This window comes from Narcine bancroftii, chromosome 5 (assembly GCF_036971445.1).
Source record: "Narcine bancroftii isolate sNarBan1 chromosome 5, sNarBan1.hap1, whole genome shotgun sequence".
NCBI lineage: Eukaryota > Metazoa > Chordata > Chondrichthyes > Torpediniformes > Narcinidae > Narcine > Narcine bancroftii.
In genome coordinates, this window is record NC_091473.1 from 15,242,471 (window position 1) to 15,268,114 (window position 25,644).

General features: G+C 41.7%; 1 protein-coding gene across 3 annotated transcripts in view; it reads right to left on the reverse strand.

The window, feature by feature from the left end:
• Positions 1-25,644, reverse strand: part of LOC138763159 (E3 ubiquitin-protein ligase RNF123) — a 377,998-nt gene that overhangs the window by 150,480 nt on the left and 201,874 nt on the right. For all 3 annotated transcript variants that reach the window (XM_069936874.1, XM_069936873.1, XM_069936875.1), the window contains exons 31-34: positions 18,840-18,924; positions 14,786-14,925; positions 12,849-13,037; positions 7,406-7,481 (exon numbers count right to left, since the gene is read on the reverse strand). In XM_069936874.1, coding sequence (XP_069792975.1) covers positions 7,406-7,481; positions 12,849-13,037; positions 14,786-14,925; positions 18,840-18,924 — 490 coding nt within the window. The remainder of the gene's footprint in view (positions 1-7,405; positions 7,482-12,848; positions 13,038-14,785; positions 14,926-18,839; positions 18,925-25,644) is intronic.

The window sequence follows — 25,644 nt, forward strand, 5'->3', positions numbered from 1 at the left end:
CTTTAAGGTTTCTCCATATCTAGCTCACCAAAAGGGTCAACAGAGTTGGATGGAGACCAGATATTGGCTGGAAGATATAGTTGATTACAGTAACAGCCTGAAAATAATTCAATCTTTAACAGATGCAGATTATTCTGAAACATGGCCAAATTAGACAAATTTGAGGGATTTCTGCATTCCCAAACTAATTAATCAAATGGAACTGAATCTGAATTAATTACATTATCATTATTTTTTTCATTTTATGTTACAGTAACATAAACTGCTAGCATATTCTCTTGCCCCATACAGACAGTCCTACCCAAATCCTCCATCTCATTCCCGAGAATCTTCAGGATAGCACACTGGAGCCTCACAACTCCAATGACTCTGAATCAACTTTGAGCTTCTGTGCTGTTGGTGTGAAGACTGCATGCTCCACATGCAACTGTGTGAATTTTCCCATGCCGCTGTGTCTCCAAGTATACTGCATTTACCTTGTCCACTCTATCCACTCTACTGATTATATCCTCAAAGAACTACATTAAGTTCGTTAAGTCATCAAATCAAGTTTATTATCATCTGATTGCACAAGTTCAACATGACAATACAGCATTCTCCGGTCCTCAGTGCAAAACATGCATACAACAGCCAGGCATAACATACATACAAATAATACATATGCAGGATAAGTATTCATACATATAAATGAATGATACTGTTTTGCAAATATGATAGTCTTGGATGGTTAGTGTGAGCAGTTCCTTTGGTCATTCACCATTCTCACTGCCCATGGGAAGAAGCTGGTGATGCGAGCTCTGATACTCCTGCATCTCTTTCCCGATGGCAGTGCTCGGAGTAGTAGGGGTCCTCAACAATTCAGACAACGATCCCTGTAGATCACATCGATTAGGGGGTGGGGGGGGGAAGGGAGGAGAAGAGTTTCCATTGGTCCTTTCTGCCAGTCTTATGGTCCTCTGCATTGACCTCCGATCTATTTCTTTCCAGCTACCATACCTCACTATGATGCAGCCTGAAAAGAATCTCTCGATAAAGCTCCTGTAGATGGTTGACATGATGGTGGCCAGTAGCCTTGCCTGCTTCAGTCTTCTCAGTAAGTGCAGTCACTGTTGCACCTTCCTGACAAGTCAAGAGATGTTCTGTGTCCACGATAGGTCACTTGTTAAGTGGACCCCAAGGAACTTGGTGCTTGTACTCTCTCCACTTGAATTTTTGATGTGTAGTGGAGGGTGGCTGTTTCTGCTTCTTGTGAAGTCCACGATCATCTCCTTCATCTTATCCACATTGAGACTCGCGTTGATACTCTCACACCATATCATGGGATTTTCCACCTCTCTTGGTTATGCAACTCATCGTTGTTGTTGATGAGACCAACTACTGTTGTGTCATCTGCAAACTTGATGACGTTGCTGGTGCTGGATTCGGCGATGCGGTTGTGGGTTAGTAGTGTGAACAGGAATGGGCTGAGTACACAGCTCTGAGGTGCTAAACAGGACCTCCCTTCCTGAATCCATGCTGCATCTGCCTGATGGAACAATTTCTATCCAGATGCCATGCTATTTCTTCCTCAAAGATTGCTTCATGCATTTTCCGAGTATAGTAAACAGAAGGGCGGTGATGTGGACAATAGTAGAATTACTAGGGGAATCGTACAGCTCTGTGCTAACATTGGCTTAATAGGCCAGAATAACCTCCTGCTATGTTATAGGAAATATGGCAATTTGGACGCAATTTCATCTTCCTCCTTCCAGAGGCATCTTTCTAAGGGTCCATGCTTCGCTTCCTCACCCAGACCTTCTCACTGCTCTACAGCCCTAGATTCATCCACCCTGCCAGGCAATACTCTTCTGTTTTTATCAGTCCACTATTTCTTATTGAATCCCCTGAAAGTAATCAGATTTATAGCCTTCAGATTTCTTTACAGTTGTAACCTGAAAGGCAAACATATAAGCAATCCTAAACAGGGGGTCAAAACTTCAAATGCACTGTATTGAACAGGACAATGTTCTCTACTGAACAGGAAGTGGTTCTTCACACACACCCACCCACCCACCCACCCACCCACCCACACTCACACACACATCCCCTAGCATAATTGGGGGACAGATGAAGAGTTAAGGATAGTTTAAGAGTTAAAATTATAGTTGAAGAGTAAGAAATAAAATTAGTGTTTTAAAATTAAACACTGTCTGGTTCATTGTCTATTGCTGCTTGTCATGCACGGTTCGTAACAATGTGAAGTCAACTAATTGATGGGAAAATCTGAAAGGCAGAGCATTATTAAATTGGTGATAAAGTGGGAAATTTTGATGTAAAAAGGATCTGATCGTGGATGTACACCAGTCACCAGAAGTAAATATACATTTGAAATAAGCAGCCAAGAAACAAAGGGAATGTTGGCTTCAATGGAAGAATTTTAGAGAAAAGACACATGATATCTTGCTTCTTGTTAGCTTTGGTCTTCTTACCAAAGAAAGGATATACTTGGCACAAGTTGAATGAGAAAGTCTGCAGATGCTGTGGTCAACTGCAATACACAAACGTGCTGGAGAAACACAGCAGATTACACAGCATCCACAGGAATAAAGTGTAACTTGACAAAGGGCCAGGCACGAAACTTTGGCTATCCTTTGCTTCCTATGGATGCTGTGAAACCTGCTGAGTTTTCTCCAGTGCATTTGTGTATTGCATATATTCCTGGCACAAATGGCTGCACAGTCAAATGAGGGGAAGTTGGGTCAACAAGGCTGTATTCTCTAGAATACCAAAGAAAGGGAGGGGATCTTACTGTAAGATACAACTTTCTCACAGGGTTTGATGGGTGGGATGCAGAAAGGATGTTTCACCTGACTGGGGAGTCTAGAATTATGGGTCAGAGCCTCAGGATACAGGGTTAGACTTTCATAATTGAGAAGAGAAGAAATTTCTTCATCCAGATGATGGTGTGTCTGTGGAATTCTCTGTGAAAGAGATGGAGGCCAGAATGTATTTAGGAAAAAGACACAACGATTCTAGATTCCAAAGGAGTATCATGAGAGAACTAGAATGTTGCATTGAGGTTGAGGATCAGCCATGACCAACATGAATTGCAGAAAAGGCTTGATGGACCAGTTGCACTAACTGATCTAATCTTTTTTCAAAGCACAGGAGAGCAGTTCTTCTGTGTCATACACACTCTCAGTGTCAAACAAGGGAGCAGATTCAGATTTTTTTGTCAGAGTACATACATGACATCACATACAATCCTGAGATTCTTTTTCCTGCAGGTGACCCAGAATTACCACTTATTGGTAATGCAAACAAAAACTGTACACGTGAGCAAATACAGAAACGTAAACAGATAAAGCAATGTCAACAAATTGACTTGACAATACAGAAAGAATTTTAAAAATCAAGTGCAAAAGTAAGTCCTTAAATGAGTTCCTGACTGAGTTTGTTGTTGAGGGGTCTGATGGTGGAGGGGTAGCACCTGTTCCTGAACCTGGTGGTGCGAGTCTTCTGGCATCTATACCTTCTTCCTGATGGCAGCGGCGAGAACAGAGTGTGTGCTGGGTGGTGTGAATCATAGAACAGTACAGCACAGGGCCCTTCTCGTCTGTGCAAAACCATTTTTCTGCCTAGTCCCACTGATCTGCACCCAGACCATAGGCCTCCATACTACTCTCATCCATGTACATACCCAAATTCTTCTTAAATGTTCAAAATGAGCCTGCTAATGTGCAAATTGACTTCAGCTAACAGCTCGTTCCACACTCCCACCACTCTCTGTGTGAAGAAGTTCCCCCTTATGCTTCTCCTAAACCTTTCCCCTTACACCCTTAACCCATGTCCTCCGGTTTGTATCTCACCTACTCTCTGTGGAAAAAGCCTATCTACATTTACTCTGTCTATCTCCCTTATTATTTTAAATACCTCTATCAAATCTCCCCTCATTCTTCTTCGCTGCAGGGAATAAAGTCCGGGTAGCATCCTAGTAAATCTTCTCTGTACTCTTTCTATCTTATTAATAGTTTTCTGGTGGTTAGGTGACCAAAGTTGCACACAATACTCCAAATTTGGCCTCACCAATGTCTTACACAATTTTATCATAATGTCCCAACTCCTGTACTCAATACTTTGATTTATGAAGGCCAATATGTCAAAAGCTCTCCTTATAACCCAATCAACCAGTGATGCTACTTTCAGGAACTATGTATCTGTATTCCCAGATCCCTCTAATCTAACACCCTCCTCAGTGCCTTACCATTTACCGTGTATGTCCTTTCTTAATTTGTCCTCCCAAAATGCAACAACTCATACTTGATTGCATTAAATTTCACCTGCCATTTTTCAGCCCATTTTTCCAGCTGGTCTAGATCCCTCTGCAAGCTTTGAAAACCTTCTTCACTGTCCACAATGCCTCCAATCTTTGTGCCATCTGTAAACTTGCTGATCCAATTTATCACATTATTATCCAGATCACTGATATCGATGACAAACATCAATAGTCCTTGAGGCAGACCACGAGTCACAGGCCTCCAGTCTGAGAAGCTATCATCCACCACCACTCTCTGGCTTCTTCCATTCAGCTATTGTCAAATCCAGTTTGCTATTTCACCATGCACTGAGCATTTGAACCTTTGTGACTAACTTCCCATGTGGGACCATGTCAAAGGCCTTATTAAAGTCCATGTAGACAATATCCACAGCCTTTCCTTCATTAACTTTCCTGATAATCTTCTCAAAAAAATCTCCAAGATTGGTTAAATATGACCTATCACACACAAACCCATGCTAACTATTCCGACTCAATCCTTGGCTATTCAAATATTAGTATTTCCTATCTATCAGAACTGCTTCCAATAACTTATCCCTTTCTAGATCCTTTCTTATTTCCTCAAAATTGACCTTTCTCCAATTTAGAATTGCAACTTGATGCCCAGACTTTTCCTCTCCATAATTAACTTGAAACTAATGGCATTATGATCACTGAACCCAAAATGTTCCCCTACACATACTTCTGTCACCTGTCCTGTCTCGTTCCCTCATAGGAGATTCAGTATTGTACCCTCTCTATACATTGATTTAGAAAACTTTCTTGAAGACATTTCACAAACTCCAAGTCATCCAGCCCTTTTACAGTATGGGTGTCCCAGTCAATATGTGGGAAAATTAAAATTTCCCACGATCATAACTTTATGTTCTTGGAGCTGCCTGCTATCTCTCTACAGATTTGCTCCTCCAATTCTCATTGACTATTGGGCAGTCTATAATACAATCCCATGAGTATTGTCATACCTTTCCCATTCCTCAACTTCATCCATATAGCCTCAATAGATGAGCCCTCTGGTCTGTCCAGCCTGAGTACAGTTATGACATTTTTCCTGGCAAGCAATGCCCTTCTTTGCCCTTTCAACCTCCACCCACCCCAATTTTATCACATTTGAAACAACAGAAGCCCAGAACATTGAGCTACCAGTCCTATCCCTCCTGAAATCAAGTTTCACTAATGGCCACAATGTTTAATCTCACGTGCCAATCCATACTAAGATCTCTAGCTTTCCTACAATACTCCTTGCATTGAAATGAACGCACCATATACAATGTGTTGACTTCTAATGTGGCATTCAATTTTTACATCATCTTTTCCCTCCTCCACTCCTCTATCTGGTCTGGCACTCTTGTTCCCATACCCCTGAAAATCTAGTTTCAACCTTCAGATCCTTGATGATTGCTACTGCTCTCTAATGGCAGCATGCAGATGTTCTCGATGGTGGGGAGGGTTTTGCCTGTGATGACCTGGGCTATGTCCACTACCTTTTGGAGGGCTTTATGTTCAGAAGTATTGGTGTCCCCAGACCAGACAATGATGCAGCCAGTCAGCACATTTTTCACCACACATCTGTAGAAATTTGCCAGTATTTCTGATGTCATACCAAACCAAAGCAGAGTTGCACACATACACAAATAGAAAAAAAGTATTTCATAAAAGCATACATCATGGATCTGAGGTTTAAGTGCTGCATATATCTGAATGGTGGAATTGGTCACACAAGCTTAATCAAATGGTAATCTATATAAACATAGATATCAAGAGGGGGAACGCTATCAACACACATTCCTGGGGCAATGGCATGTTGAGAAAGAAGACTATGTTTGTCACAAATACTCTAACATAAGGATGGTGCTTCTTAAGTGCACGGTCCTGAATAGGTGAGTGCTCCACATACATGCAGAATCCTAAACAAAGCAGGAGTGCTGCACACACACAGGGTTCTTGAAGACTGGCAATAGGTTTTACAGTTGCTCCATCTTAAATATGCTTCAGTGCTCAATATGCAGTCCTAAACAGTACTCCATTCTGCAGGTATTCTGAAACACAGGAATCAGAGTGCTACGCATTTCCTTGAGCACTTTGTCTTTTCATGATATACAGTACAACTCCAATTATCCAAAATGGTCAGGACTGGGCCTATAATAAACGATAGTTTCAGATAACTGGTCATCTTTAAAAAAACTACCCAGTAGCAGCAGGAATTCACTTCTAATGTTTATACAACAACAAACAACAAGGGAAGGCCTTTTAAGTATGAAATAATGTTTAATTCTCACCTAAAAACAACCTGAACGAAATAAGATAAATCCAACACCAAAAACTCAAAATTCTACTCAGAGGTTTTACCAAAATTCCAAATTTTTGCAACCTGTGACGTCAGTTCAGCTCTGATAAAAATTCTGATAACTGAGAATTTCTGATTGCTTCAGATATCCTCATTTATCCAAAATTTTTTGGTGGTGAAGTAACGTCATTTCAGCTTCAACATTTTTCGGATAAATGAAGATTTCTGATTTTTCTGAAATCCTCAATTATCCGAAAAAAATTTCAGAGCCAAACAGACTTCCATATAACCATATAACCACTTACAGCACAGAACAGGCCAGTTCATTTTTGGGTCAAAAATTTTTTTTGACTAACTGAGAATTTCAGATAATCCGATTTCAGATAATCGGAGTTGTACTTCAGGCCCTTTGATGAATAAAAATATTAACTTAAATTAATAACTAACCTCTCAACTATTGGCATTTGTAGACGAAGGTTCCCAGCCCGCCACAAAAAGTCTCTTCTAATTTGTAGGTTGCTGCAAGAGTACTGGACTCTCCCATCAGCAGACTTAATTTCCCTCCAAGCATAATCAGTTCATGTAAAACATCCAATCATTACTTAAACTTCCAAAGTTCCAAAGAATAATTCTGTACTTTATGCACATTTTCCTCTTAACTCTTGAAATTAGGCATTATTCCATGCCTCACTCCTTCCAAGGCAATGTATACTTCCTGAGCTGTGGTGCCCAGAACTGTTCCCAATATTCCAGGTGCCTTCCAACCAAGGCTTTTCTGAGAAAGCATCAAAGAGAAAACCACTCACCGGGTAACCGCAGATTGACAACGCGGTCAAAGAGATTCTTTTCTGCCGTCACTCGGTTCAATACTTGGTTTATCAACTGCGGAAGAAACAAATAAGTATGGATTAGAAGGAAATAAATTTCTTATCGAATGATTTCAAACGGCATCCTTTGCTGCTGCCATTTGTTTGTGACTTGATTTCCCCAATAATTGTACAAGCATTCACACAAACCTAAGAGTAATTCTCCGACTCATGCAATTATATTTAATATTACCATCACAAGATATCTTTTCAGGTTAACTTGAAATATTTAAAGGCACTGCTCAAAACTAGTGTTTGAAGATTGAAAATCTGAAGCTGATTTCTCCTTCAAAGCAATCGGGACCTGGGTTCAAAACCCACACTGTCTGTAAAGAATTTGTACGTCTCCCCGTGTCTGCCTGGGGTTTTCCCTGGGGACTTCGTTTTCCACCCACCGTTCAAAACGTACCAGGGGTTGTAGGTAAATTGGGTGGCTTGGTCTTGTGGGTCGAAATGACCTGTTATCATGCTGTATGTCTAAAATTAAATTAATTTTTAAAATTAAATTCTTATTACTTTAACAACATTGAACATGCACACTTAACACTACCACAGATCGCAATGTGTTCTCCACACAACTCAACGTTAACTGCATACAAAAAGTTTGAATATGCTATTTATTTAGAAAATTATATTCAGGACCACAAACTGTGTTCATTAAATTGTTCTGTTACCCACTCATTTACCATTCTTAACTGTGGGAGGAACTGCCCCCTCTATTGACCTTAAACATTATCCAGAGTTTAAGTAGTGCAAATTAAATTTAGTATGACCATGCATTGCATATACAATTTTGCATGAAACATCGGATCCAATAGTTGAACTTCACTTGCTTCTGCACAAATGATTTGAACAAAAGCTGGAAGCCAAATTTCAAAACCTTTAATTTTATGAAGTTCACAATTTGTATTTTTAAAATTGAAGTGTGTACATTAATAAGTTCAAGTGCAGAGAAAAATGAGTGCAGAATTATATCTGTTCTAATTTCAAATCAAGAACTGCAATTTGGCAAGGGAGAATACACAAACACACAAAGGCTCTGCCTCATTATTAAAAAGCTAAAAAAAAGAGAGTAGGTGCAAGATACAAGGAGAGGGTGTGAGAGAATAGATCATTGTAGGAACAAATTGAAACATGAACTGAAAGGGTCAAGGTGAGATGGCAGGAGAGAAACAAAGGTAAGTATTATGTGAATTCAGGGAGTCAGGAGTGCTGCCTCAAGTCAGTGTGGCACTCCTGATTCAAAATGAGAGGGTGTAGAGTTGTCCCACTCAAGCATAATCATCAATCAAAACTGATTTTACCAGAGCAATACTAAGGGGATGTTTCACAGGAGCTGCTGTCTCCTGCCACCTCATTCACATACAAAAGAGCCTCTGGAACTATTTAAAAATCACAAGGAATTCCCTTTCTATCTGGCCAATATTTATCCCTCAATAACAGCAGCAAAACTGATTATGAGGCCAATTTAGCATTTCTTTTTGTAACAAGTGGGGAAAATTGTCTTTCATGTTTTCTTACAAGTTTGGATATCCTGAAAGTTACAGTGGAAATGCAAGGAATGCTATTTCATTCCTTTGAACTCAGAACATGGTGATACTGACATCTCCACCATGAGCAGGTCCCACCCAACATCTCCACAGGGATGATATTGGACAAAGATTTCAAGTTACAGAGCCACTTTTGATAAGTGAAAATAAATTTGTGTTCGGGTCAGGAAGTTGTGTTCTTCGAGAGTAACTAGGTGGTGTTGATAACTTGGTGCTGTTATGTACTCGTCAGAGGTGCAGTGTTGACTTTCTTGTTTTAAATGCCATATTATTTGGCACTTACCAGGCCAAGACGGGATGTGGTCCAAATTCTACAATATTCTAACATGGGGGTGCTTCATTACCAGGAGTTATGGACTGTGTTGAACATTGTAGAATTATCAACCACCTCGTGAAGTAATTAGGAGGTCATCAATGAACCAAATGAAAATGGTTGTGCTGAAGACATGGACGCTGATGGAGTGTTCTTGCTGTTATCCAGATACCCATGATATTTGGTCCCTTTTCTAGAAGGAAATCATTCAACCCAAACAGACAATTACTGTCCCTCCCACTCTCCATTTCATCTTCATCTCATCCGATTGACTTTAGTCTATTCTTATCTTTCTCAAGGTCATATCCCCTGAACTGAAATGTTACATAGTTCACATCATTACATATTCTCTTGAAATCCTCATTGGTTTAGACAATGTTATCTTATTCTTGCATCTCTTTACTTGGGATAAGAAGGGGAGAAATTTGCTTGTCTATCAATTAAGCCCTCTCCTGTTCATGCTACTGACTCACGACTACATTACTAAATCCAGCTCCAACAGTGTTATTAAGTTTGTAGATGACACTGCAGAGAAGAGGTGGAAAACCTTGTGAAATGGTGCAAGAGTAACAACCTGTCTCAATGTGGACAAGACAAAGGAGATGATCGTGGACTTCAGGAAGACCAGGAATGACCATCCTCCACTGCACATCAACAATTCCGTAGTAGAGAGAGTTGAGAGAACCGAGTTCCTTGGAGTTCACTTAACTAGTGACCGATCATGGACACTCAATATCTCCTCACTTATTAGGAAAGTGCGATAGCAATCGCACTTCCTGAGAAGACTGAAGCAGGCAAGGTTACCGGCCACCATTATGTCAGCCTTCTATAGGAGCTGTATCAAGAGCGTCCTGGCCAGTTGCATTCCATTGAGGTATGGTGCTGCTCAGAAATGGATTAGAGGTCAATCCACAGGACCATAAGACTGGCAGAGAGGATCACTGGAATCTTCCCTCCACCACCCCCCCCCCACTTCCCTCCATCGACATGATCTATCAGCATCATCTGAAGAAGAGGGTGCGCAAAATCATTGAGGACCCCTTCCACCCTGCACACAGCATCTTTCAGCTGCTCCCATCAGGAAAGAGATACAGGAGTATCAGAGCCAGCACCACCAGGCTGAGGAACAGCTTCTTCCCACTGGAATTGAGAATGATGAACGACCAAAGGAATTGCTCACACTAACCATCCGAGACTCTCATTTTCATGAAACAATATTTATTTATTTATTTGTATAGATGAAATATTCATTCTGCATATGTATTGCTTGTCTGTATGCGTCTCTGGCGTGCGTCTGCATATTTTGCACCAAGGACTGGAGAATGCTGTTTCGTCAGGTTGTACTTATACAATCAGATGACAATAAACTTAAATCCATTACACCGTGATTGTGTCTGAGTTCAATGCTGATGGTCTATCCATTTTTTTAAATATTTAAACTTTAGACATACAGTATGGCAACAGGCCCTTCTAACCAAAAAGACCAGGCTGCCTAAATATCCCAATGTACCTACAAACCCTGTACAGGGTGGGAGGAAACTGGAGCACCCAGAAGAAACCCACGCCAATACAGGGAGAACAAGCAAACTGCTTACAGACCACACCGGCTCAAATCTGGGTCGGTGGCACTTTATCAGCATTACGCTAACTGTGCCATCCACATCCAGTTTTAAATTTCTCTGCTTTTACCCGAGGTCTTTGATACAACTGGCCAGTTTGCTTGTCCATCTTAGAATCAACCACAAGACACAAAAACGACATACATGCTTCAGTGTAGTATCTACAAACATGAGTGTGGTAACACAGGGCTTTTCTGGTGCATCTCCCAAACCTGCACATTTCTCCCACCTCCCAGTTCAAGCACAGCAGACATATGGCAGCATCACCAACTGCCAGTTCCCGGACCACTCTGATTCCAAAATATGTCATGGCGTGAGGGGGGTACCACCTTCATTGCACATTTTATGGATTTCAGTTGGCCATTACCTTCTGGCCTTATCAGTAGGATTCAAATCTATAGCCACTGACTATCAAAGAGTTGTAAAATATCAAGGACTAGTGAAAGGATTGTAGGATTTCAAAGCCTGGAGTTGGTAAAGAGAAAGCAAACTTGAGGGAAATGAACCATGAGATTGTCTTGAGAAAGACAGATGTAGAAAACAATACTCTGAGTCATTAGGCGTCAGTATAAGACTACCTCATTTCCAATCTACTAATTGGGTGTCTACTGTGATTAAACAGCCTTTATACTGAAGAGCTAATGACTAGTGCATAAACATTGATTTACTTCAGCAATCTTGCCATTGGGATTAATCTCTCCCATACAGCACTGTCGATCTCCAGGGTTTCAACTTCAAGGCCTGTCCAATGACACAATTTTATTACAAGCAGAAGTATACTCCACATACAGTTGGGTCTGGGTGAGCTATGAACACATGTGTTTATACCCAGGAAACAGTGACCCAAATTTAGAAAATAATATTGGTGACACCCAGGAGACTGGAGACACTGGAATCAGAGGCTAACGCAGTCTGCTGGAGGAACTCAGCAGGTCGAGCAGTGTCAGTGGAAGAAAAATAAAGGTCAATTTCCCAGGGCTGAAACACCCCTACCCCCTCTGGTCCAAGACCTGGGACACTGAGTCAAGAAGCCAGCATATAGAGGACAAGACGAGAAGGGCAGAATGCGGCCCATGTACGATTGGTCAACCAAGATGCAGAATGACAGAAAGAGGCAGCAGATTAGCACATGCCAGACAAAGGGGGTCTTAACTGTCTGGCTGATATGCAGGAATGAAAATTAAGTTGATACACTGAAATCATCCCCAAGGTAAATGACCAATCAAAGTGGCAAATAGGAATGCAAAACTGATTGCTCCATGTACTACAACAAAGATTAGTACCAAAATATTTCCAATTAGTCTTTAAGGAAATAAATAAATATTTACTAAGACCATGACGATCATAAAAGCACAGAACTGATAATCAGACTTCGTTATGATTGTTATAGATCATGATCTACAAAGGTGAAAGTACAGATGGGGGACAATGCACAAAAGTGCAGGAGAAACTCAGCAGCTCACACAGCATCCACTGGAAAGGTAACCAAAGTTCTGGGCCTGGACTGTTCATCAGGCATGTGCAAAAACAGGCAGACGCCTGAATAAAAAGTTGGGGGAGGGGGGAGGAAAGGGCTGGGGGAGGAGCACAGAGTAACTGGTAAGGGGTAATACAGCTGGGAGGGTACAAGAGAAAGAAGCTGAGAAGTGACAGGGGGAAGAGGGAAGCTCTCTGATAGAAGGGAAGAGGGTGGGAGCTGAAGGAAGGGAGACAGAGGCGTAGGGAAAGAGACTGGCGGGGGGGGTGGGGTTAACAAAAATTGGAGGTCAATATGAACGCTGTCTGTTTGGAGAATGCCCAGATGGAATACAAGATGTTGTTCCTCCAATTTGCAGGTTGTCTCAGTTTGACAGTGCATAAGGCCATGGACAGACATGTTGATGTGGCAATAGGGGGCTTACCTGTGCAAGGCGTCTCAACAGCAGTTCTGCAGATTGCCTTGACCAGTTCAGAAAGATCTCGGGGACGAGAGTAACAGTCATTTCCAGGACTCTCAGCAGGCTCACGGAAAGGTCAAAGCAAGTGGCACAGACCTTCAGCTGGCGACTGTCGACAAAGTTCCTCTCTGGTCTCTCAGCGGCCTGTTGTATCTGACAGGGTAAGCAACAGGCAGCATGAACCAACAAAGAAACTGCAAAATGTCAGAACTATTAAATAATTACATATTTACTAGGGTGGCAGAGTATTGCAATAAAAGATTACATTAAAAAATGACATTACCACATGTAAAATAATAAATCATGCAAAAGAAACTATTAAAAACTTGTTTTTAAGAGATGGAATAATGTTTTTTTTTACTCAGTGGTGGGTAAGGGGGAGGTGGCGGAGGCTGGTACATTCAAAGACTCCACTAGGAACATGGATGTAAGAAAAATAAAGGGTTATGGGTGTGAGGGAGGGAAGGGTTAAATTGCTATGGCGTATGTTTACACAGGTCGTCACAACATCAATGGGCAGAAGGGCCTGTACTATGCTGTATCTCTTACAACACGAATCAACAACAATGATTCCCAACTTTCCCATCATTCCCTTGCCCATCTTCAAACTCTTCCCATTCCACTCATCCTTCTCAACTCTGATTTATAAACGCAGCCATCACTCCCCTTGTATTTTTTCCATAGTTTTCATATGACATTTTTAATTTCACCAATTACATTCATGTCAGCTTCCAGAGCACCCCGTTTCCCACTCAGCCAATGAGAGAGAACAAATCAAGAGAATCACAAATCTGTCACAGAAATAATCATTGATCTTGTAACTCCACCAGAAAAACACTTAAAGTCTATCGGCACCTGGGGATTGTGAGTTCAGTAGAGTGTAGTTATGGTGGGTAATGTTTGCTTTTAGAAAGGGTGGTGTTCGGTGTTTCTTGTTCTCAATCATCTTAATGCATAGAATGGATCCAAAGTAAAGAAAGGAGAGGTTTACTAGAAGAAGGTTTGTAAATGAAAAACAGATTTAGCTAGATAATTAATTGCATCAGTGTATGCTTCCTGTCCTTCCCTCCATAATGGATCACCCCAAAGTACATTCAACTCTAAACAAATCGATTTGTTTTAATTTCCATTGGTTTCAGAGAACAGCATCAATTACAGTTAAATTGTCTGTAGCATTCACCAAAGTCTGCTGATCTCCACTTCATGGGAAACAAAGAACTCATTCTGCAATAGTCTTTGTTGGTGCTGGATACCCAGCCACCCACTGAGCGGTTCCTAGAATGCCAGGAATCCACTGTGAATCAATCTGATTCGCCTGTTCCCAGACCACTACTGAGTTCATTATTTTGTTTTGGTGGGAACACTTTGTCAGCCCTTGTTTTAAACACTATTGGTTTATTATATTCGTAACACTTGCCTTTGCTATGTCACTGATGGCCAACTGTGTCTAACCCAGGGACCACCAGTGCCCTGTGGACCACAGATTGAGAAATACTGGCTTATAGGGTGACAGCACTGAGAACCTAGTAAGAAACAGACAGCTACATTGAGCAGCCACTCACATACCCGATAGTCAATTCCCAAAACACTTCCACGTTCTGTTACCAGGAAGATTACCAAGTTGACAGATGAAAACCTCCTTGAAAAAAAGATGCAACATCTCCACTGGGAATCCCTGCCTGCTCAAAGAGGAAAAGAGGTATTTTGGATGGCATTGAATCAGGAAGACACAGGAGCTCTCCAGAAGGAGTGCACTTCCTCCCGAACCACTCAGCAACCTTCTACCCCACTGTGAATGAGCTTCCAGGTCCCACATGGTACACATGAAACCTGAATCCAAAACGGAACTGCCGAAGGAGAAGCACGGCTGAATGTTACTGTGGTAGAACCCTGGTCCTTACCTCCTGAATCATGCCAATGAACTCTGAGAAGGCCCAGTTCAACTGATTGAGCACACTATTGAGGAAACTTGCTGCCATCTCACAATCAGAGCGTAGCAGGTCTGCCATGTGCTGTTGTAGTAGTGTAGAAGGACAAGGTTCTGGAAGGAAGTAGAAATGCAGAGGTAGCCATTAATTGAAGGGTTACTGAGGAAGCAGGCATAATCAACAGCTGTGGCCTGAGCATCAAGATCTCGGAGGGAGAAATTCCAGCAAACACTTTGCCCTCAAGCCTCCAGGGTACCTAAGTTTCACTGAGTCAAACACAGAATTCTCAAGGACAGGTTGAGAAGTGGCCTGTGAAATGGGGCCACGTGTCTCCTTGTCGATTGAAATCATAATTACAGTTGGTTGCATAACCTAAACAAATTGCTAATAATGCACAAATGTGCTGCCTGGAGAAACTCAGCAAGGTCACTCAGCCTCCAGAGGAAGTAAAAAGGCAATTCCTCAGGAATCAGTAAAAAGAGGTAGACTCCTGAATAAAAAGGTGGGGGAGGAAAGGGAAAGAGCACAGGGTAATAGATAACAGGTGGGAGGGCAGAAGATAAAACTGAGAAGTGATCACAAGATATCGGAGCAGTAGTAGGTCCATTAACCCATGGAGTCTGCCCTGCCATTCTAGTCATGAGCTAATCCATCCACCCACTCAGCCCCACTCCTTGGCTTTTTCTCATTAACCCTTGATGCCCTGGAGGAGTCACGTGATGGAGTAGTGGCCGGACGGGGAACTCCAGCCCTCTCCAGAAAAGTCAGGAAAAACAAGAGAAAACACAAAGGCACAGAAATAAAAGTTACAGAAAAGTGAGTATAAAGGTGGAAAGAAGATGGCGACAAAAAAAGAAAAATCGAAAGCAACGGTAAGAAGAGAGGAAGAGAAGACAAAGGAGGAAAAAGGTGAAGGCCTTACCTGTCCGAAGAGGCCCGCTGCGGAGAGAGAAACCCGCTCCCTCAGGTCGGTAAATAATGGACTACAAAAATGGCTCGCAGAGCCGAGTAAAAGTGTGCAACCGCGCATGCGCGATACTTCGCGCATGCGCGATGCGAATGAAAAAAACACACCGACGGGAGGGGGGACCAGCTGGGGAGTCGATCTCCACAGCCGGCAACGACAGCTGCAGAACACCTGCAGCAAGAAGAGACCACAGAAGACAATAGAAACAAGAAAGAAGAGGAGGAAAGGGCAACAAAGAAACAACAGATGGTCAACCCAGAGGAAGAAGAAGAGGAAGAGTATGGTGAAATAGAAGAAGAAAAGAAAGGCAAGGTAAAGGATATACTTGCTCTTATTAAAGGATACATGGAGTCATTTAAAGAATGGCAAACACAGGAATTTATGGATTTAAGAAAAAGAATAAACAACACAGAAGAGAAAATAAATAAAATGGAGATGACCTTAACAGAAATGGGAAAAAAAATGGACAAGATGGAAGAGCGGGCAGTAGCAGCAGAAATGGAGGTAGAAGACTTAAAAAAGAAATTGGAGAAATCTAATAAAAAAACTAAAGAGACACAAGGACTACTAGCTCAAAAAATAGATACAATGGAAAACCATAACAGAAGAAATAACATAAAGATAGTGGGCCTTAAGGAAGATGAAGAAGGCAAGAATATGAGGGAGTTTATAAAAGAGTGGATCCCTAAGACCCTAGGATGTCCAGAACAACAGCAAGAATTGGAAATAGAAAGGGCACATAGAGTATTGGCCTCTAAACCACAACCACAATAAAAACCAAGATCTATTGTAGTAAAATTCCTAAGATATACTACAAGAGAAAAGGTACTGGAGAAGACAATGGAAAAAGTAAGAGAGGGCAACAAACCACTGGAGTATAAAGGGCAAAAAATCTTTATTTATCCAGATATAAGTTTTGAACTCCTAAAGAAGAGAAAAGAGTTCAATACAGCAAAGGCGATTTTATGGAAGAAAGGGTATAAATTTATACTAAAGCATCCAGCGGTATTGAAAATATTTATTCCAGGACAACAAAACAGACTATTCTCGGATCCAGAAGAAGCACGAAAATTTGCAGAACAATTACAAAAATAGACTGAGGGAGGAAGACGGGTAATGAGAGTTAAAATGATCACGATTGATATGTATGTGGGTAAAGACAAAAATAGACTGAGGGATGAAGACGGGTAATGAGAGTAAAAATGATCACGATTGATATGTATGCGGGTAAAGAGGTATAAGAGTGAATAGAGACAATGTGCATACGTGAATGTATCTGTACTTAGAGGAAAATATAGATAGTATAGACAAGAATTAATAAGGGAAGGTAATGGAATAGAGAGAATAAGGAGGGAATTAAAAGAGTGACCTTTGTGACATATGAAAAGTGAAATCTTTTCTGGGGGAGGCGGGGTGGGGGGAAATAGCGGTCACTGCAAAATCAGTTGACGCTTGCGAGTGGATTCGCAAATCCAAATGGAGAGGGGAGATGTGGTTGTCCGACAAGGGATAAAGGACAACTCAGGAGGTGAAGGGGAGATTGGGGATAAATAAGATAGAAATAGGAGAATAAGGAAAATGTTGGATGTTGTAGGAATGTTGTCTTATAAAGAGTTGAAAATAAGAAAACAGAAATGTAAAAGGAGGAAAGGTAATGATGGAAAAACGGAAAGAGAAGATAAACAAAATATAAAAGGGCTACGCTGAACTATATGTCTTTAAATATTAATGGAATACATAACCAAATTAAAAGGAAGAAACTACCAAATTTAAATGAATAAATGTATTCCATTAGAAAAAATAACATATTGGTTAAGAAATAATATTGAAATATTCGAACAAGTATAGGAGCCTTACATTAAATACAATAGCGAAAACCTACCGGGGACAAACATTACCTAAGTTGATGGAAGGAGAAGGAAAGAAAAGAATGGACTCAGTAGAATTTCTGGTGTAATTTTGTTGAATGACAACATTGTCTGACTGGCTTAATGCAACCTAGATTGTATACCTAAAATGGATGAGAGGGGGGGGTGGGGGGGGTGGTTTGGGAGGAAAGGGGGGGAGAAAAAGTCACTGTATATGTGTGGAAAAAAAGAAATAGTGTATATCATGGCTAATGTGATTTATGGTGTGAAAAATAAAAAAATTTAAAAAAAAACCCTTGATGCCCTGACTCATCAAATCTCTGCCTTAAATACACCCAACGACCTTGCTTCCACAGGCACCTGTGGCAACAAGTTCCACAGACTTGTGATCCTCTGACTAAAGAAATGTTTCCGTATCTCTGCTTTAAATTGATGCCCTTTTATCCTGAAGTTATGCCCTCTTGTCCTCAAATTCCCCATCACAGGAAACATTCTTGCCGTATCTACTCTCTCCAGCCTTTCAGCATTCAAAATGCCTTTCTGAGGTCCCCCCTCATCTTTCCGTACTCCACTGAGTATAGTCCAAGAGCCAACAATTGTTCCTCATTTGCTTACCCTTTCATTCCTAGTATCATTCTAGTAAATCTTCTCTGAACCCTCTCCAACACAAGCACGTCTTTTCTCAAATAATGCACTCAAAATTGTACATAGTACTGCAAATGTGGTCTCACGAATACTTTATAGATTCTCAATATTACATCCCTGCTCTTGTATGCTATTCCTCTAGAAATGAATGCCAATATTCCATTTGCTTTCTTCACCACTGACTCAACCTGGAGGTTAAACTTTAGGGTATCCTGCACGAGAATTCCCAAGATCCTTTGCACCTCAGAACTTTGAATTTACTCCGCACCCAATTAATAGTTCCTCCTATCATTACCCAAGCCCTGCTTTCTTCGGTGAAAATGGGACCTTTTCTCCAATTTGGACTCTCAAGTTCTTGCTGCAGTTAAGCACATTCCTGAAAAGAAATCCCACTACAGTGTAGTCACATCCGATAGCACAGTGGATTGATGTGTGGATTAAAGGGATAGCCAAACAATAAGGGAATTTGATAGATGGAGACAGAGTCATCAGGTGAATCAGGCACAAAAGAGGCTGCCAGTGAAGTTAGAATTTGGCTCATACTCACTCTGTAGGCTTGGCATGTTGGCATCTTCCGGCTTGCTTTTCAACAAGTGAGGGAGTCGTGTGTACCTGTATCCAAACCCACATCCCTAGAAATAGGAAAAGAAAATTACATCAAAGCTCTTGGACAGTTTCCATCATAACACTGAAGACATGAGAGGCTGCAGATGATGGAAACTTTTACAGCACCAGGGTCCCAGGTTTGAATTGGGCGCTGTATGTAGAAGTTTATGCGTTCTCCCTGTCACCTGCGTGGATTTTCTCTGGGTGCTCAGGTTTCCTCCCACCCTCCAAAAACTTATGGGGGTTTGAAGGTTAATTGGGTGGCATGGGTTTCAATGGCCAGAATCAGCTAAAATGAGCTGCAGGAAGAATTCACTAGTGTTAGGTAAAACATCATGAGATGGGAATGTACAGGGCTGTAACAAGATGTAAATGCATCCTTGTACTTACAAGATAAGAGAGACATTGATGGATTGAGAGGCAGGAAGCTAGCAGGGAAAGGATAGCAACAGTTTTAGTCATTGGACAAGTAATGATATGATGATGTTCTAAGCATGTATCCAAGGGTATAAAAAAATCACCATTTTGCTGATAACGGCAGAATGCATTCTCCGACTAACTTTGTTAGTCGCAAGTGTTACAATCCGGTAATAAAGAACAAAGAACCCTGATTTCGACTCAGCCTGGTGATTGTCTCACTCATTCATGAACAAAGCAGACCTAACACTAGGTAAGGCAGCACCTGACGGAAGCAGTTGATGTTTCAGGTTGAGACACTTCGCGCAGTCCAGTGAAGGGTATAGACCGAGACACCGACTGACCCTTCATCCCTACAGATACTGCGTTGTCCTGCTGAGCTTCCCCCCGAGGCTTGATTTTTGTCTCACATTTGTCATGAACGCAAAATTACTTCTGGCTCTTTCCTACTCAGGGGTTTAATCCAATTACTATAGTGAGGCTTCAAATTGACAGCAGTCTTTGGAAGTGACGATTGAGCTTTGACAGAAAGCCACTTTCTGAAAAGATTTGCAGATGGCTAAAAACAGCTTCTTTGCAGACAGACTGGCTCAGAGGTTCAGTCCAAACTGCCTGAGTAAGTGAAGGATCATCTCCGCTTGTGGTCAGTTGATCTCTGAACAGTATGTTCACCATGGGAATGGTCTCACTTCCTCTCATCCGAATCTGGCATGCTGCTCAAACATACATGGAAAACCCAGATTCTTTACAACACCAAGCTACCTATAGGGAAGCTACAAATTATATTGCAATTAAGGTTAAAAAAAATTACCAAGTAATAAAAATAGTTGACCACAGCTGGGGTAGTACTTATTCTGATCAACCAATGCAAGACACGCTCTTGAATGGGAAAACTAATGCCCACATCGCAGGCATGAGATATGTAAAATACTGATAGGATCTGAATGCTGGCGGTGTCTTAAAAAAGCAGCCTCTATCCTCAAAGACCCCCACCACCCAGGCCATGCCCTCTTCACTCTGCTACCATTGGGAAAAATGTACAGGAGCCGAACGACGAGGACTCAGCAGCACAAGGACAGCTTCTTCCTCGTTGCCATCAGATTCCTGAATAATCAATGAACCAAAGACACGGCCTTACTTTCATGCACTATTTTTTTTAATTTAAAGTAATGTTGTAAAATGGTTATATGTTTACACTATGACGCTGCAGCAAAACACCGATTTTCATGACTTGTTCAAGACAATATATTCTGATTCTAAATTTAAATTATATCTTTATGTATAAATGTGATTATTAAGGGCCATGTACTGCGTGTGTATGTGCGCATACAACCAGATAAACGTTCATCTGGTTGTATATGTCCGGTCAGATGATAAGGAACTTGAACTTGAAACAGGATTTTTTTTATGACTATCTGACTGCTTGATGGTCATTTTACTGATACGAACCTTGTTTCCCCTGTCATTGACAATGGAATCCTTGTTTTCTGCGATTACTATTGTCAATGAAGATTTTGGGTTGTTTTCCTATCACATACCTTTTTTTAAAAACATATAACCAATTTTTGTGATATCCTGTTATATTTTAACAAGTTTCAAGTATACAAAACCATGAAGTGAAACACGTCAATGAAAATTCGCACGTGGACTTCTTCCCTGCTGATCTTGGTGCAGTCAGGGCCATACGTGGTGAAAGGTTTCACCAGGATATTGTGACCATGGAAAAGTGGTATTAGATGACATACCAAATCTCCTCAGACACCTCAGAAAGTATAGCTGGGCTGGTAAGCCTTCTTCATGATTGCATTAATCTGGAGGCTCCAAGACAGATCTCGGAGATGTTCACACCCAGGAATTTGAAGTTCTTGACCCTCTCCACAACTGAGCCCTTGATGAGGACTGGGTCATGTTCCCCTGACTTCCTCCTGAAGTTCACAATCATCTCCTTGGTTTTGCAGAAATTGAGCACAAGGTTGATGTTATTGTTACACCATTCAATGAGATGATCTATCTCCTTCCTGTACGCTTCTTCATTGCCTCATTGGAATTGTGTCTGGCTATAAAGTCATGAGTGTCAAACGAGTGGAGCAGTGGGCTAAGCACACATCCTTGGATTGTGCCTATGTTGATAATCAGTGAGGAGGAGATGTTGTTTCCAATTCGTAATGACTGTGGTCTTCTGATGAGAAAGTCAAGGATCCAGTAGCAGAGAGGGGTACAGAGCCTAGAGTTTGTAGCTTCTTGATCAGTACTGAGGGAATAATGGTATTGAAGGCTGAGCTGCAGTCAGTGAAGACAAGCTGTATATACAAGTTGCTGTTTTCAAGGTAATCCAGAGCTGAGTGGGGGGGCCCAGTGATATTGCATCTGCTGTGGAGCAATTGTGACGATAGGCAAATTGTAGTGGGTCCATATCTTTGCTTAGGTATGTGTTAATTCTGGCCATGACCAGCCTCTCAAAGCATTTCATCACAGTAGATGTTAGTGCTACTGGGCAGTAGTCATTGAGGCAGCTCACCTTACTCTTCTTGGGTACTGGGATGATTGATGCCCTTTTGAAGTAGGTGGGAATCTCCAACTGCACAAATGAGAGGTTGAAAATGTCCGTGAACTCTCCAGCTAGTTGGTTGCCGTAGAGTTTTGGTACCCTGCCAGGTACGTTTGTCAGGGCCTGATGCCTTGTGAGGGTTAAACCTCTTGTATGCTGTTCTGACGTGGTTCTCAGAGCCAGATTTCAAAGGGTCATCAGCCTTTACAGGGATTCTAGTCGGCACTGTTTGGTCCTTCCTCTCAAAATGGGCATAGGTGTTCAGCTCATCGGGTTGTGAAGCATCAAAGTCATCTATAGTGTTCGCCCTCGCTTTGTAGGCTGTAACGGCCTGCACTCCCTGCCACAGCTGTCGTGTATCTGTCTCGGTCTCTAGCTTATTCCAGAATTGCTGCTTTGCTTCAGAGATGGCCTTCTGCAGAAGTGACCAGACTTCATCTAAAGATCCCAAACTCCAGCCTTAAAAGCCCTTGTATTCACCTTCAGCAGGTTGTGAATTCTCTAATTTATCCACGGTTTCTGGTTGGAGAACACCTGGTATTTGCACATGTGCCTATCTTCTTTCTTTTTTTCTTTCTTTGGCTTGGCTTCGCGGACGAAGATTTATGGAGGGATATGTCCACGTCTGCTGCAGGCTCGTTGGTGACTGACAAGTCCGATGCGGGACAGGCAGGCATGGTTGCAGCGGTTGCAAGGGAAAATTGGTTGGTTGGGGTTGGGTGTTGGGTTTTACCTCCTTTGTCTTTTGTCAGTGAGGTGGGCTCTGCAGTCTTCTTCAAAGGAGGTTGCTGCCCGCCGAACTGTGAGGCGCCAAGATGCACGATTGGAGGCGATATCAGCCCACTGGCGGTGGTCAATGTGGCAGGCACCAAGAGATTTCTTTAAGCAGTCCTTGTACCTCTTCTTTGGTGCACCTCTGTCTCGGTGGCCAGTGGAGAGCTCGCCATAGAACACGATCATGGGAAGGCGATGGTCCTCCATTCTGGAGACGTGACCCACCCAGTGCAGTTGGGTCTTCAGCAGCGTGGATTCGATGCTTGCGGGCTCTGCCAGCTCGAGTACTTCGATGTTGGTGATGAAGTCATTCCAATGAATGTTGAGGATGGAGCGGATACAGCGCTGATGGAAGCGTTCTAGGAGCTGTCGGTGATGCCGGTAGAGGATCCATGATTTGGAGCCGAACAGGAGCATGGGTATGACAACGGCTCTTGTACACACTGATCTTTGTGTGTTTCTTCAGGTGGTTGTTTTTCCAGACTCTTTTGTGTAGTCTTCCAAAGGCGCTATTTGCCTTAGCGAGTCTGTTGTCTATCTCTTTGTCGATCTTTGTATCAGATGAAATGGTGCAGCCGAGGTAGGTAAACTGGTTTACCGTTTTGAGTTCAGTGTGCCCGATGGAGATGTGGGGGGCTGGTGGTCATGGAAAAACAACCACCTGAAGAAACACACAAAGATCAGCGTTTACAGAGCAGTTGTCATACCCACGCTCCTGTTCGGCTCCGAATCATGGGTCCTCTACTGGCATCATCTACGGCTCCTAGAACGCTTCCATCAGCACTGTCTCCGCTCCATCCTCAACATTCATTGGAATTACTTGACCAACATCGAAGTACTCGAGCTAGCAGAGTCCGCAAGCATCGAATCCATGCTGCTGAAGACCCAACTGCGCTGGGTGGGTCACGTCTCCAGAATGGAGGACCGTCGCCTTCCCAAGATCATGTTATATGGCGAGCTCTCCAATGGCCACCGAGACATAGGTGCACCAAAGAAGAGGTACAAGGACTCCTTAAAGAAATCTCTTGGTGCCTGCCACATTGACCACCGCCAGTGGGCTGATATCGCCTCCAACCATGCATCTTGGCGCCTCACAGTTCGGCGGGCAGCAACCTCCTTTGAAGAAGACCACAGAGCCCACCTCACTGACAAAAGACAAAGGAGGAAAAACCCAACACCCAACCCCAACCAACCAATTTTCCCTTGCAACCGCTGCAACCGTGCCTGCCTGTCCCGCATCGGACTTGTCAGTCACCAACGAGCCTGCAGCAGACGTAAAAATGTGCCTATCTAATAGTCTCTTAAACGCCCCTAATGTTTCAGCCAAGGCATTCCAGGCACCCCATAGCTGTGTGCAAAAACTTACCCCTAATGTCTTCCCTAAACATTCCTCCCTTCACTTTGCACAGATGTCCTCTGGTATTTGCTACTCCTGTCCTATGAAAAAGGCACTAGCCGTCCATCTTATCTATGCCTTTCAGAATCTTGTAGACCTCTATTATCACCTTTTATCTTCTTCACTCCGAAGAGAAAGTCCTAGATCTGCTAACCTTGTCTCATGAGACTTATTTTCAAGTCCTGGCAACATCCTGGTAAATCTCCTCTGCACCCTCTCCATTGCTTCCACATCATTCCTGTAATGCGGTGACCAGAAATGAACATGATATTTTAAATGTGATCTCACCAGAGATTTCAATATTTGTAACATGACCTCTCTACTCCTGAATTCAATCCCTCTATAAATGAAGTCCAGCATCCGATAGGCCTTCTTAACTCTCCTTTCAACTAGGGTGGCAACCTTTTTTTTGGACTAAAATCTGGTTTTGTTTTTTTTTATAATTTTTAATTTTTCACACTGTGAACCATATCAACCAAAATATGTATACATGTATCTCATTAAATTTACACAGTGGTCATTTCTCCCCTTTCCCCCCCCCGACTTTTTCCCTCTACCCACCCCCCTCCAAAACCCATAAATATTCAACAAATACAATATTTTCACACAAAGGAAAATAAACAAGAAAAATGCATCATCTATTTATTACACACTGCCTGTCCCGCATCGGACTTGTCAGCCACAAACGAGCCTGCAGCTGACGTGGACTTTACCCTTCCATAAATCTTCGTCCGCGAAGCCAAGCCAAAGAAATCTAGTCATTTTGTCTTCTTATCATTTTAATTCTCATTTTAGGCAAGCTCTCTCTGATATGTTCCATGTATGGTTCCCAAATTTGTTCAAACATTGTGACTTTATTTTTTAAATTGTTATTTTTTCCAATGGAATACATTTATTCATTTCCATGTACCATTGCTGTATACTCATGCTCTCTTCCATTTTCCAAGTTGACATTATACATTTTTTTGCTATCGCTAAGGCAATCATAATGAATTTTTTTTGCACTTTATCCAATTTGAGGCCTAATTCTCAACTTCTTATGTTACTTAAAAGAACTATCTCTGGTTATTTTGGTTTGTAATTTTATTTAGTATCTGATTTAATTCTTCCCAAAATGTATTTACTTTCGTACATGCCCAAGTTGCATGTAATGTTGTTCCCATTTCCTTCTTACAGCGAAAACATCTATCTGATAATGTTGAATCCAATTTTTTTAATTTTTGAGGGGTGATATATACCCTGTGTAACCAATTATACTGTATCAAGCGTAACCTTGTGTTTATTGTATTCTTCATATTTCCAGAACATAACTTTTCCCATACTTCATTTTTTATCTTTATGTTTAGATTCTTTTCCCACTTCTGCTTAGGTTTATAGTTTATTTCATTTTCCTTAACTTGCAGCTTAATGTACATGTTGGTTATAAATCTTTTGATTATCATTATGTCGGTAATCACGTATTCAAAGCTGCTTCCTTCAGGTAATCTCAAGGTGTTTCCCAATTTATCCTTTAAATAAGCTTTCAATTGATGATATGCAAACATTGTACTATGAGTTATTCCATATTTATACTTCAACTGTTCAAATGTTAATAAATTATTTCCCAAAAAA